This window comes from Pongo pygmaeus, chromosome X (assembly GCF_028885625.2).
Source record: "Pongo pygmaeus isolate AG05252 chromosome X, NHGRI_mPonPyg2-v2.0_pri, whole genome shotgun sequence".
In the NCBI taxonomy this organism is placed as follows: Eukaryota; Metazoa; Chordata; class Mammalia; order Primates; family Hominidae; genus Pongo; species Pongo pygmaeus.
Genome location: NC_072396.2, coordinates 113,720,422 through 113,733,944, shown reverse-complemented (window position 1 = coordinate 113,733,944; position 13,523 = coordinate 113,720,422). Strand labels below are relative to the sequence as shown.

General features: G+C 38.1%; 1 protein-coding gene across 3 annotated transcripts; it reads right to left on the bottom strand.

Annotated features, from left to right (window-relative positions):
* Positions 1-1,593: 1,593 nt before the first annotated feature.
* On the bottom strand, positions 1,594-10,514 carry NXT2 (nuclear transport factor 2 like export factor 2). 3 transcript variants are annotated; one of them, XM_054472792.2, is made up of 5 exons: positions 10,324-10,514; positions 9,280-9,364; positions 8,155-8,241; positions 4,655-4,799; positions 1,594-3,768 (listed from the first exon to the last, which is right to left on the bottom strand). In XM_054472792.2, the coding sequence occupies exons 1-5, from the start codon at positions 10,413-10,415 to the stop codon at positions 3,587-3,589; spliced, it is 591 nt and encodes a 196-aa protein (XP_054328767.1). In that variant the 5' UTR covers positions 10,416-10,514; the 3' UTR covers positions 1,594-3,586. The 3 variants fall into 3 exon arrangements, with proteins under 3 accessions (XP_054328767.1, XP_063516050.1, XP_054328769.1); XM_063659980.1 differs by lacking the exons at positions 9,280-9,364; positions 10,324-10,514 and adding an exon at positions 9,032-9,131; XM_054472794.2 differs by lacking the exons at positions 9,280-9,364; positions 10,324-10,514 and adding an exon at positions 8,582-8,927.
* Positions 10,515-13,523: the final 3,009 nt, after the last annotated feature.

Below are 13,523 nucleotides of genomic sequence, written 5' to 3'. Positions count from 1 at the left end.
CTGGGAAAACTGGCTAGCCATATGTAGAAAGCTAAAACTGGATCCCTTCCTTACACTTTATACAAAAATCAATTCAAGATGGATTAAAGGCTTAAATGTTAGACCTAAAACCATAAAAACCCTAGAAGAAAACCTAGGCAATATCATTCAGGACATAGGCATGGGCAAGGACTTTATGACTAAAACACCAAAAGCAGTGGCAACAAAAGCCAAAATTGACAAATGGGATCTAGTTAAACCAAAGAGCCTCTGCACAGCAAAAGAAACTACCATCAGAGTGAACAGGCAACCTACAGAATGGGAGAAGATTTTTGCAATCTATCCATCTGACAAAGGGCTAATATCCAGAATCTACAAAGAACTTAAACAAAATTACAAGAAAACAATCAACCCCATCAAAAAGTTGGCAAAGGATATGAACAAACACTTCTTAAAAGAAGACATTTATGCAGCCAACAGACACATGAAAAAATGCTCACCATCACTGGCCATCAGAGAAATGCAAATCAAAACCACAATGAGATACCATCTCACACCAGTTAGAATGGCAATCATTAAAAAGTCAGGAAACAACAGGTGCTGGAGAGGATGTGGAGAAATAGGAACACTTTTACACTGTTGGTGGGACTGTAAACTAGTTCAACCATTGTGGAAGACAGTGTGGCGATTCCTCAAGGATCTAGAACTAGAAATTCCATTTGACCCAGCCATCCCATTACTGGGTATATACCCAAAGGACTATAAATCATGCTGCTATAAAGACACATGCACATGTATGTTTATTGTGGCATTATTCACAATAGCAAAGACTTGGAACCAAGCCAAATGTCCAACAATGATAGACTGGATTAAGAAAATGTGGCACATATACACCATGGAATACTATAAAGCCATAAAAAGGATGAGTTCATGTCCTTTGTAGGGACATGGATGAAATTGGAAATCATCATTCTCATTAAACTACCACAAGAACAAAAAACCAAACACCGTATATTCTCATTCATAGGTGGGAATTGAACAATGAGAACACATGGACACAGGAAGGGGAACATCACACTTCGGGGACTGTTGTGGGGTGGGGGGAGTGGGGAGGGATAGCATTGGGAGATATACCTAATGCTAGATGACGAGTTAGTGGGTGCAGTGCACCAGCATGGCACATGTATACATATGTAACTAACCTGCACATTGCGCACATGTACCATAAAACCCAAAGTATAATAATAATAAAAAAAAGAATTAAATTTAATGAACCATTCTTTCCGGAAATCAACTGTATTTTGGTTTCACTGCCTATCCAATATAGCATTTTAGCTGGTTTCTCAAGGTTAAGATTTCCAACTTCTCACCAAAAACCTATAGGTATCTCAAACAAGTGATGATCTCAGGAATGTGAATAATTGGAAGGAAAAGGGGACAGATGTGGCAGGTTACAGAAAGAACACAAAGAAGATCCAAGTTGTTAACCATTGTTGTCAACACATTACTGTAATTTTTTTCTAAATTTGAAAAACCTTATATTGTAAAGAAACAAGTAACCATTCTGAAACCTAAGAACAAAAATCAAAAGACCTTAAAACAAGCTTGAAAAAATCTGTCACAAGGCAAAATTTTATTTTTTCAAGTTACAAAAATAGGAGCATGTCAAAAATACAGTCTAGTCCTTATAAGAGTAGTTCCAGCCATTTAAAAGTTATACAGAGTTTGGAAAAAGCAATTTATATACAAGTCTTAAAACACACAACAATCGTGAGCAATGCACATCGTTCAATGTAGTTATTGCTAGTTATATGCAGCGTTTAGTTACCATTGTTCTTCTCTGTAAGGGAAAGGACAGCATTTGGACATTCTGATTGTTGCTGCTAAAGCTGTGGTTTTGGAAAATCAATCCAAAATAAGAATAAGCTCACTATGAGTAGAATAAAATGTGTAAGTTTCAATCAGTACCACAAGAAAGCATGGTTTAAATTTGAGTTTCATACAATTCTACATAACTCTATTTTGTTACTATAACAGAAACACAGTGTATAGTTTTGGGCAAGAGTAAATGAATTACTGGTTTTATAATTAAGTGAAAAAGTTTTTGGTTGCAATGTAGAAACAAAGCTGGCATATCTAGCTTACAAACATTAAAAAATGGAAAAGATATTTAATGTTTAAGCAAAAGCCGAACCTAGGTTTTTTACCTTTAGAAATCAAGAGATAAAGTTAAGCATTTTGTTCTTTTGAGGATTATCATGAAGATTTGCTATTCTCTATTTTCTTTTTAAAAAGACAACGAGTTAGCCACATAGCGGGAACATATTTTGAAACACATCTATTTGCTCACTATCATATGGAAGAACAAATCACAAAATTAAATAATTCTACCTTTAAATAACTAAAGATAATGCAGTTGACAGTACAAAGCACTGGGAAAAAATCACTTATTTGGGGGATGTGTGATACATAAGAAACTTTGGGCCTAAAGTTCACATGGAAGACTTAAAATTTAAGGGTGTCACCAAAAGATAACAATGGCTTTGACTCCAACTCTCATGTTAGACCCTGTTAAGAGGTTAGGTTTATTGCTGTTATTTTACCCCAGTAAGTTATTGAATAAATGGAGATATACATTGGTGATAAGTATGCGGTGAAGTAAAAAGATCTAAAAATATTAGTCTTAGAACAAAAATGACACTCATGATCATTTGGCAAGGATACTTATTAACTTAGTGATTTAAATCCTAAAAATAAGCTACATTTTTAGGAGGTAGAAAACAAGTACCAACAGTTTACCATTTGGCCACCCTCCTTACTTTTCGCTTCAGCCTTGGATTTCTATTTCTCATTCCCTATTCTCCTGTTAAAGCTATTAGTTCTACTACCATTCATTACCTAAATGTATAGACCTGGAGCTGCCAAGAAAAATCTTTTTGGGAAGCTTTGCTTTTAAGTCGCCAAATGCACCCAATACTCAGATATCAACTGAGAACGTTTTGCACCTCTCTAGTTGATTAATTTACTTCACACAAAAAAATGCCAAAATAAAAATTACTTAAAATGAAAAACGACTACTGAACATCTCTATATGCAATTCCAATATGTCAGAGTAGTTATGTAAACCTAAATCTGTACTATTTTCACTGAACTGATTTGAAAAAGCCATATATTAAAATGGCATTACCAGTGTTAACTGAAAACAGGCAACGTGTTTTACTAGAAAATTAACCTAATAACCAAAAAACTCCACTTCTTCCCAGAGTGTTATATTGTGCTGACATCCCATAGATAATATTATAAAAAGATTTTATTTTTGCAATAGGCTGAGTTCACAGTGAGTATGTTAGTACCAAGATCAAGTGTTTAATATTACTATAAGAATGTCATTAGTGGAATCTATATAAGGCATGTAAAAAAATAGCTTTAAAGTTCTTAGAGGTCAATGCTCCAAACTGGCAGCTGCTAGAAAAGGTGCTGATAGGAATAGAAAATATTAAAGAAATTTAGTTTCAGCACATATTATAGTGCTTCTACAATCAAAATAATTCACATAAATTTCAGTTGCTGGAACTAATGGACCAAATGAGAATGGACTTTTGCCCCTTTAACTACTAGACCAATCTTGAAAACGGAAGCAATCACTTGCAATCTTCCACACAGTATTGTTGGGAGTGGACTGAGCAGTCAGCAGGAAGTTCTGGTTGAAGAAATGTTGTTTGTTTCCATCAAACTTCACAGTTCCACTGGTCACAATAAGAACTGTAGTTTGGGACTGAGTTGCTTGCTCTTCATCCACATTAAAAAAAAGAGAACATGTCATTTTCTATCTCTAAATAAACAGATTTTCAGGCTTAAAATACATTGTTTATGGACTAATGCTTAAAATTTTTTTCATAAACTTTCTGTCCCTTGAGCATAATCTTAAGCACGCATACTCAAACCCAGAAAACTAAATACTCATTAAAAGATATTAAAATTATTTTCAGTCCAGAAAACTTTGGGATACTCTAGTTTCAAAATGAGGAGCTTATATCTAGCATAGGACCATTTGCTTCATATATATATAAATATTTCAGAATTAATATTTCAGGTTTCTAACAGAGCTTATTCATGTTTTGCTTCTTAAACTATTGTTCCTTTCAGGAATTATAAAGGAAAAAAAATCACCCTAAACTACAATTTAAGACACTTAGGACCCCACCTAGAGGTTTTATTAAACTGTATCAATCTACCTGGCATCAAATTGTCTTGTAAAAAGTCATCCTTTCACATAACAGAGTAAATTTCTGTGAAATATTAATAGATTGTAAGATACTGAACACATTAATCAGAGATATGGTATAATTTCACTCTGGAGACATTTCAGGGTCCAGCAGGCAACTATTTAGAGAAATCAGATAATCTTTCCCCTCCATTTACAAAAATCACATTAATCTCAACTTTTCATACAACTTTTAATAAGCCAAAATCACATAATCCATCAAAACCTACTAGTGGAAAGAATCTGAGGGAAGACCAAAGTTTGACTGGACAGTTAAATTTTTCATAATATTTAACTTGCTCAAATAAGTAAATAGTTCTACCACTAAAAGTTTCTCACTGCTTTCGGTGTAAAAGCTCAGTGCTTACTAAAGGAAAACAAAGGAAGCATCTTGAAAGATCATGATCTTACCATGAACTGGTTGGCAATCTAACATATTGACCTGGAACTCACTAGAAGGCAATGTGTCAAAAAAATTATTTAGGGCATCCAGCCCTGAAACAACATTTCCATTCCATATTAAAGTGGCCTGGTCCAGATACAGCCTGGTTAGTGCCTAAAAAGAAAGACAAATTTAAAAAAGGGAAATAATTCTGTTTCTAGATAAACATTTTATAGAAATGGATTAAGATATTACAGATGGTATATAAACATTTTTTGTAGTTCTACCTTCATCTCCACTCCCCTTGCTCCATCTCCACTGGAAACCAATGTGAACAAAATGTCTGTCTTATAATCTTGGCCTTAAATAAATATCACCTTACTCTTTATAAACTAGGCAGTAAAATACATTTTTCATATTTCACTTTAGACACAATAAAACCTTCCACCCAATTAAGTTCTGCTTTCTGTATTAAAACAAATTAAATGATCACAAATTCCAAGCGAATGCAGCCCCAAGCCAGTCTTAGTGTGTCTTCCTTTTGTAATTATGAGAATTAACAAAGTTTTTGATCAAGCCCTACCTGTATCCTTTAATGCTAGTGGCTATATAAATGAAACATTTAATATTTGCACGTGTTAGAAAGAATTAGTTCACTACTCCCACTTTTTAGAGAAGAGGTTTATGTTTTCTTAAAAATTATTCTGGTTTTTTAAAAAAATTGAGACAGGGTCCCGCTCTGCTGCCTGAGGCTGGTCTCAAACTCTTGGGGTCAAGAAATCCTCTTGCCTCAGCCTCCCAAGTAGCTGGGGTTACAGGCATGTCATACCATGCTCGGCTATAGTACTACTCTATTCGTGTACTTAGTTCAAAAGAATCATGAGTACTTGCTAAAGCAGAGACTTTGATAAATCAAATAAGTTCAGGCCCAAATGAGGCAGAAATTCAACAGTTAAAACTCTGGGGTCACAAGACACACTATTAGCTTAATTCTATAATGTAACTTGGGTTAAAAGGCCAGGCGCTGGCACGGTGGCTCACGCCTATAATCCCAGCACTTTGGGAGGCTGAGGCGGGTGGATCATGAGGTAAGGAGTTCAAGACCAGCCTGGTCAAGATGGTGAAACCCCCATCTCTACTAAAACTACAAAAATTAGCCAGGCGTGGTGGCAGTTGCCTGTAATCCCAGCTACTCGGGAGGCTGAGGCAGGAGAATCGCTTGAACCCGGGAGGCAGAGGTTGCAGTTAGCCAAGATCGCGCCACTGCACTCCAGCCTGGGTGACAGTGAGACACCATCTCAAAAATAAATAAATAAATAAATAAATAAATAAATAAATAAAAATTAAAAAAAAGGTCAACACATAGCTTGACACTGGTAATAAACTATGTTGCCTTTTTTTTTTCTACTTTATTTTTTGAAAGCAGTAAGGTACAATACACATTCAAGGCAAGGCACAATAAACATCCATTGTCACAACCCTTTTCCCTGACATCAAATATCAGTACAAGAAACTTCTTTTATCTTTTGCCTTAAAAAATGGGTTTTTACCTGACAAAAACAAGCAATGGGGAAAGGATTCCCTCTTTAATAAACGGTGTTGGGAAAACTGGCTAGTCATATGCAGAAAACTGAAACTGGACCCCTCCCTTACACTTTATACAAAAATTAATTCAAGATGGATTAAACACTTAAACGTAACACCCAAAAGCATAAACCTAGGCAATATCATTCAGGACATAGGCATGGGCAAAGAGTTCATGAATAAAACACCAAAAGTAATGGCAACAAAAGCCACAATAGACAAATGGGATCTAATTAAACTAAAGAGCTTCTGCACAGCAAAAGAAACTATCATCAGAGTGAACAGGCAACCTACAGAATGGGAGAAAATTTTTGCAATCTATTAATTTCAGAATCTACAGGAACTTAAACAAATTTACAAGAAAAAACAATCCCATCAAATAGTGGGTGAAGGATGTGAACACTTTTCAAAAGACATTTATGCAGCCAACAAGCATGAAAAAAGCGCATCATCACTGGTCATTAGAGAAATGCAAATCAAAACCACAATGAGATACCATCTCAGGCCAGTTAGAATGGTGATCATTAAAAAGTCAGGAAACATAGATGCTGGAGAGGATGTGGAGAAATAGGAATGCTTTTACACTGTTGGTGGGAGTGTAAATTAGTTTAACCATTGTGGAAGACAGTGTGGCGATTCCTCAAGGATCTAGAACCAGAAATACCATTTGACCCAGCAATCCCATTACTGGGTATATACCCAAAGTATTATAAATCATTCTACTATAAAGACATATGCACACATACGTTTCTTTCAGCACTATTCACAATAGCAATGACTTGGAACCAACCCAAACGCCCATCAATGTTAGACTAGATAAAGAAAATGTGGCATATATACACCATGGAATACTATGCAGCCATAAAAAAGGATGAGTTCCTGTTCTTTGCAGGGACATGGATGAAGTTGGAAACCATCATTCTCAGCAAACTAACACAGGGACAGAAAACCAAACACAGTATGTTTTCACTCATAAGTGGGAGTTGAATAATGAGAACACATGGACACAGTGGGGGGAACATCACACACTTGGGCCTGTCAGGGGGTAGGGGGCTAGGGGAGGGATAGCATTAGGAGAAATACCTAATGTAGATGACGGGTTGATGGGTGCAGCAAACCACCATGGCACGTGTATACCTATCTAACAAACCTGCACGTTCTGCACATGTATCCCAGACCTTAAAGTATATATATATATAAAATCCTATGTTTAATAAATGGGTTTTATATAAAAAATAGGTTTTTAGAGATAGGGTATTAACTTTTGCAGCTGCAGGATAGAAGTAGTTCTCCAAAGCACAGTTCTATGCTGGTAAGAGACCTAGGCAAGACTCACTTGACCACATACTGACATAATTACTTAAAAGATATGGTGCAGGGATAAGTTGCAATGAAAAAGCTGATGAAATCTCAGTCTGTTGAGGACTTAATATTATCCATGCTACATGCATACTTTTTGTGGGTGTAAGCTATACTTTTGAGCCATAATCAGAAATTATCTATAAATATATGACATAAAAGGGTCGAATCAGGAAATATTCCCCGTAATGACCCACCCCTTCATTAGCACTAATACTACCTTAACCATATTGGTTAATTGATGGAACTAAGAAAAGGAAACATATTTAAGAAAATATGCTGGGCCCAATGTTAAGTGCGGCATTTTAATTAATTCATATTTACCAACCTGAAAATAAAATGAGGTTAAGGGAAAATGGCAACTTGCTCCAGGTCAAAGAACTAGGTAAAGGTAAACCTGGGATATGATTCCAGAGCCCATGTTCCCACTAATGCCATACCAATCCTTCCCTGAGCAATTTGCTTTTAAAGAGTAAGTCCACAGTTACCACTTATGCAAGTCAGATGAAATGCTGGCTCCAGACACAACCTGGTATTTAATAAACAGTAGTAGTCTGTAAACAGTAGTAGAGTCTATAACACTCACCCGTCTTCTTTTATCCATTGTCTCATAGTAAATATTGACAAACTCCTCAGCAGCTCTACATGCCTGATCTACATAAGTTTTAAAATCCTACAAGAAAAATTCCAGAAGTATAGATTACCAACCTTTTCAATCCCTCACAAACACAAAACCACTGATGGAAGCTGATGATTTATTTCAACCACTATGTAGCTCTATATACAGTCCACATTCTTTCATATAAATTCAGACATTTTAAAGGCTGGACTCTAAAGTTTGCAATTTTAAAATTTTTCACTAATTTTAAGTGCATGTCTTTAGGACATAATCTTCTCAATGAATCTGAGTCTTTTTCTGTCTCCACATATAAATTTATAATCTTTTCTTGGCAACTAAACACTTTAGACTTTCAATATTTTACAAACATTCACGGCAATGAAAATGACACCACCTGAACCTTAGAAAAGGAGAGAGAGCGGCGAAAACTGCCACTGAATAAGCTAGGAAAGTGTTTTCTCTTTTCAAGTGAGGTGTTAGAGCCAAACTCCAAAGTTGTTGAATGGGAAACACACACACACACACACACACACACACACACACACACACACACACGAAAGTAGTTCAACTACTTGAAAAACCGGCAGCTCCCCTTAGGAAACTTTCCCACATTGCGTAAATATTCACTGCTGTTTGCATAAGAACTGTGAAACCGAAGAAAGCAATGCTGTTGGCGTTCGTGCCGGAGAATTAAGGAATACCTTCCTTCTCATTCATTTACGGGGCCCAGTCTACTACTAAATTAAGAACAATGAATCGCCAGTTTCTTTGTCAGGTGACTGAAAGTGATTTTTAGAGAGGAAGATAATCGAGAGAAAGAGACTGCAAGCCATAAACAACAAACCCAAACATCCCCGCCTCTCGCTATTTCCCAGCTCAGGGTCCTTTCCGGGACCAGAAAGCGACTGCTAACCAGGCGGGGGTGGGGCCGGCAGGGCGGGCAGCAAAGCTTGGGCCCCGCCCCGCAGTGCAGAGAGCCGGGCCGTGATTCGTCACCTATCCACGTGAGCAGCAGCTAGACCGCCCCGGAGTCCCTCCCCTCAGCCACTGGAGCCCGGCGCCCAGCCGTCCTGCCACGGCCCAGGCACTCACCAGAGACGTGGCCATCTGGGAGCCTGTAGCAGCGTGTTCCGGCAGTGGCGGCGTCACTACCTCCTCACGTGTCCGGCCCCCACGGCTGCGGAATGATCAATACTTATGAAGAGAGCGAAACCCGCCAAAGGCACATAATTTTTCACCCTCCCATTCTCTCCCGGAAGTAGCTTGGTACGTCGTTAAAAGCACACCGATGTTCCAACCTTAAGTTCCACCACCCTTCAGTTCCTGAAGATCCCTCCCATCCATCTTATCTACTTGTTTGATACTTAGTTTAAAATTTAAAAGCCACTTTGCTTTTGTAAACATGATACTCAAAAGGAAAGTCCCCTAGTTTTCTAACGACAAGCCTGGGGACAAGCAAAAATGAAAGTGTTCAATTACAGGGAATTTTTTGCCCCAGCAGGCGGAGCCAAAGCCCTCTGAAGACCAATTAGAAATGCGAGGAGACCTACCATTCCGTAGCCTATAGGATAAGTGGGCGGAGCTTGGGGAAAGGCGTGCATGACTAGTGAACAATTTAGCATTCTGGAACATTCTGTAAGGATCATCCTCACTGAATTACCACGTTTTGGCAGTATGCCTAAATTACTATTTCATTTTAACCTAGCCATATTCAACAGGAAAAGTTCATCTAGTTTCTCCATTCTGGCATTTTAAAATGTCTTGCAGACACCAACAAAAATTAAGTTTACAGTGCTATTCACCATCTTTTAAGGGCTATTTATTCTGCAAAGTAGTCTAACAATAACTAAAATGTCGAGTGCTGACTATATGTAAGGTGCTTTTCTAATCAGTTTTACATATATTCACTTATTATAACAATGCTGAGGTAATTGCTATTATTTTATCATCTTCATTTTACAGCTAAGACTGTAAAAACCTGCCTGCGGTCACAAACTAGTTGAGATTCAAACTCAAGCAATATAACTATCATGGCAATGTGGCTTTGCTCCCCAACACCCCTTAAAAACCTCTCATCCCAAAGCCACCAACGACTTCTGATTTAAATGGCAAATTAATTAGATGTCGTAGTTTTACCTTGAGTGGCTGGTGTGTGGCCCCTCATAATAGTTACTTCTTTGGTATCCTTCTCTGTCTCCCTGAGACCAGTGGCTTCCGTGTTTTCTCATACTTTTAATCTCTCTTTATCTGGCTCTTTCCTCTTCAAGGTAGCACTAACGGAAGCTTCTTCTCAGCCAGCCCGCTTCCGTTTTCCGTTAACCTCTGGCGTCACTTCCGGTGCATCCCCCCTTTTAAAGCCTCCCTTCTTCAGGGTGATCTAAATTGCTACCCGTATGCTAATGAATCTAAACAACCTATCCCAAGCCCCCACCCCTTATCTGAGCTCCAATTACACATATGAATTTTGCTAAACATGAACATGAGTGCACTATAGGCTTTTCAAACTTGTACGTCCAAAATTTAAACTCATTATTTCCTCCGCACTTCCAAACTTTTGTATTCTCCCAGTCACCTATCTTGAATTCTCGGAATCTTTATTTTTTCGGTTCCCCTCTCCTCCTCATTATAATTCATTCAATAAATACTTATCAAGTATTCACTATGTGCCAAGGATTGTGCAAGGCTCTGTATATAGAGTGGTGAATAAAATAGGCATGTTTCGAATCCTTGTGAGGCTCAAAGTGTAACAAGAGTGCTAGACAATAAACATAACATTGAGTTACAAAGAAATACTAAGTAACTTGCTTAGTTCTGACCATTCCCTATAGCAACCCTTCTCTCTCTTCCCCTCCCCTCCCCTCCTGCTCCTCCTCCTCCTCCTCCTCCTCTTCTTTTTTGTAGAGACAGAGTCTCACTCTGTGGCCCAGGCTGGAGTGCAGTGGCATGATGTTGGCTCACTGCCAACATCTGCCGCCCTGGTTCAAGCAATTCTCTTGCCTCAGCCTCCCGAGTAGAGTAGCTGGGACTGCAGGTGCTGGCCACCACGTCCGGCTAACCCTCTTCCTTTTTCTCCCTCTCTCTTCTTGGCTCTCTCCCTCCCTTTCTCCCCCACACTTCTCTCACTTTCCCCATCTCATTCTCTCCTCCCTCTCTCCCCCCTACTTCTCTTCCTTTCCCTCTCTCATTCCCCCTCTCATTCTCTACTCCCACACAAACTTTGATAACTCTATTGTCTATTTTCTTCCAAATTCTCATAATCTTTAAATACCTACCTTGGTCTGATCTGAATTTATTTTCCCAGGCTATTCTCCCAAATTCACGAACACCGGCAAAGTTAACTACCACTGTTTGCCAAGAATGACTGATGTTTACTATTTCATTGGTGATTGTTTTTCTTGATCGAGAGATTGTGTTTTATATGATTTCATTCAATCCTTACAACCCCCAGAAAGGCAGACATTATTATCTAGATTTTTAAAAATTTAAACTTAAGTTTAAAGAAGTTAAGTAAATTGGTTAAGATGATACAGCTAGTGGACCTGGGATTTCAATCCCAAACTTTCAAATTCCAAAGTCTGCTTTTAGACACTTGGCTATTCATGCATTTACTTATATATTCTTATTTTGGAATGTTCCCTCCATTTCCAGCTGTCCTTCAGGGACCAGAACAGGTGCGATCTTCCCTATGAAGTCTTCCCTCATTTCATGTCCCCTGAACCCCAACTGTTGTGAGCTCTTTAATGGCTATGAGGATGGCTATTGGTGTGGGAAATAGTGTTGAAAAATATGGGAGGGTTGAAGTATTGGAAAGGGACAGCTGAGTTAGAGGTGGAGGGGGGCTCAATTTTGCACTGAATTTTTGCACAGAATTTTGTGCTACAAAGTGGAAATTGCTACATTGTGCTACAAAGGTAGGAGACTGGGTAAACTGATAAATATAGAAACCAATGATGGGCTCTGGTTGTCAGAGCAGTGAATTTAAAGATATGAAAACTATGTTGGGTGGAGGGGGAGGGATGCAAATGGAAACAAAGTGAGTAAGACACGGAGTTGCTCTTCACTAGATGACTGCAAATGTATAAAACTTGGGAAGAATGACTAGGAAGGGTGTGAAAGGGCTTTTCTTGGAACACAGCATAGCATTTTGATTAAGCACATTGTTGTTGGCACCAGTCTGGGCTCAAATCCTAATCATGCTACTGACTAGTTTTGTGACCTTGGCAAAATTACCATTCCATGACTCATACTCCCGATCTGTAAAATTGAAATGATATTAGTACATATTTCACAGCATTGCTTTAGGAATTAAATGAGTCAGTGCCTGTCGTATAGTTCCTGCTTGAGGAGCATTATTTTCCTACCCATGGCAGAGGAAATTAGGCAGCCACTTATTTGAGAGTATGAGGCGGGGACAGATTAGATAACGTTTGAGGTATTGAGAGGCATCTATCTACACAGTTTAGGAGATGGCTGGTGACCCTGGGATAACAGACTGTAAGGAGCAATAAATTGTGTCAGATAGGACTAAATGAGGCTGTGCTGTGCAGCTAGATCTTCTGATCAAGTGTAAACCTAATGGAATTAATGTTGTTGGGAATTACCAACATCCCCATCTGAATCTTTGCCTTGCTCAAGACTTGAGCAGAACTAATCTAGAACAACAAGGGAAGTGATCTGAGCAGTCAACCCCTTCCTCTGAGTTCCTTAATTGGCAACCATAGTGTTCATATCAAATAGTGCTTTTAAAAAAAAGTTTAATTGAGATATAATTCACATATACAATTCACTTATTTAAAAACCAATTCAGTGGTTTTTAGTATATTTACAGTTATTCAAGCATCACTGCACAATTTTAGAACATTTTTAACACCTCAAAGAGAAACCTCTTTCCCGTTAGCAGTCAGTTCCCACTTCCCTTTATACCCCAGCTCCTAGCAACCACCAATCTACTTCCTATCTGTATGTATTTGCCTATTCTGGACATTTCATATAAATGTAATCCTACATTATGTGGTCCTTTGTGTCTGGCTTCTTTCACTTAGCAGAATATTTTCAAGATTCATCTATGTTGTAGCATGTATGAACATTTCATTCTTTTTAATTGCAGAATAATATTCCATGGTATGAGTATAACACATTTTATTTATTCATCCACCCATTGATGGACATTTGGATGGTTTCTACTTTTTGGCTGTTACAAACAATGTTTCTAGGAACATTCGTGTACAAGTTTTTGTATTGACATATCGTAGATACCTAGGGGTGGAATTGCTAATTCATATTGTAATTTATGTTTAATGTTTTAAGGAACCGTCAACCTGCTTTCCACAGTGGTT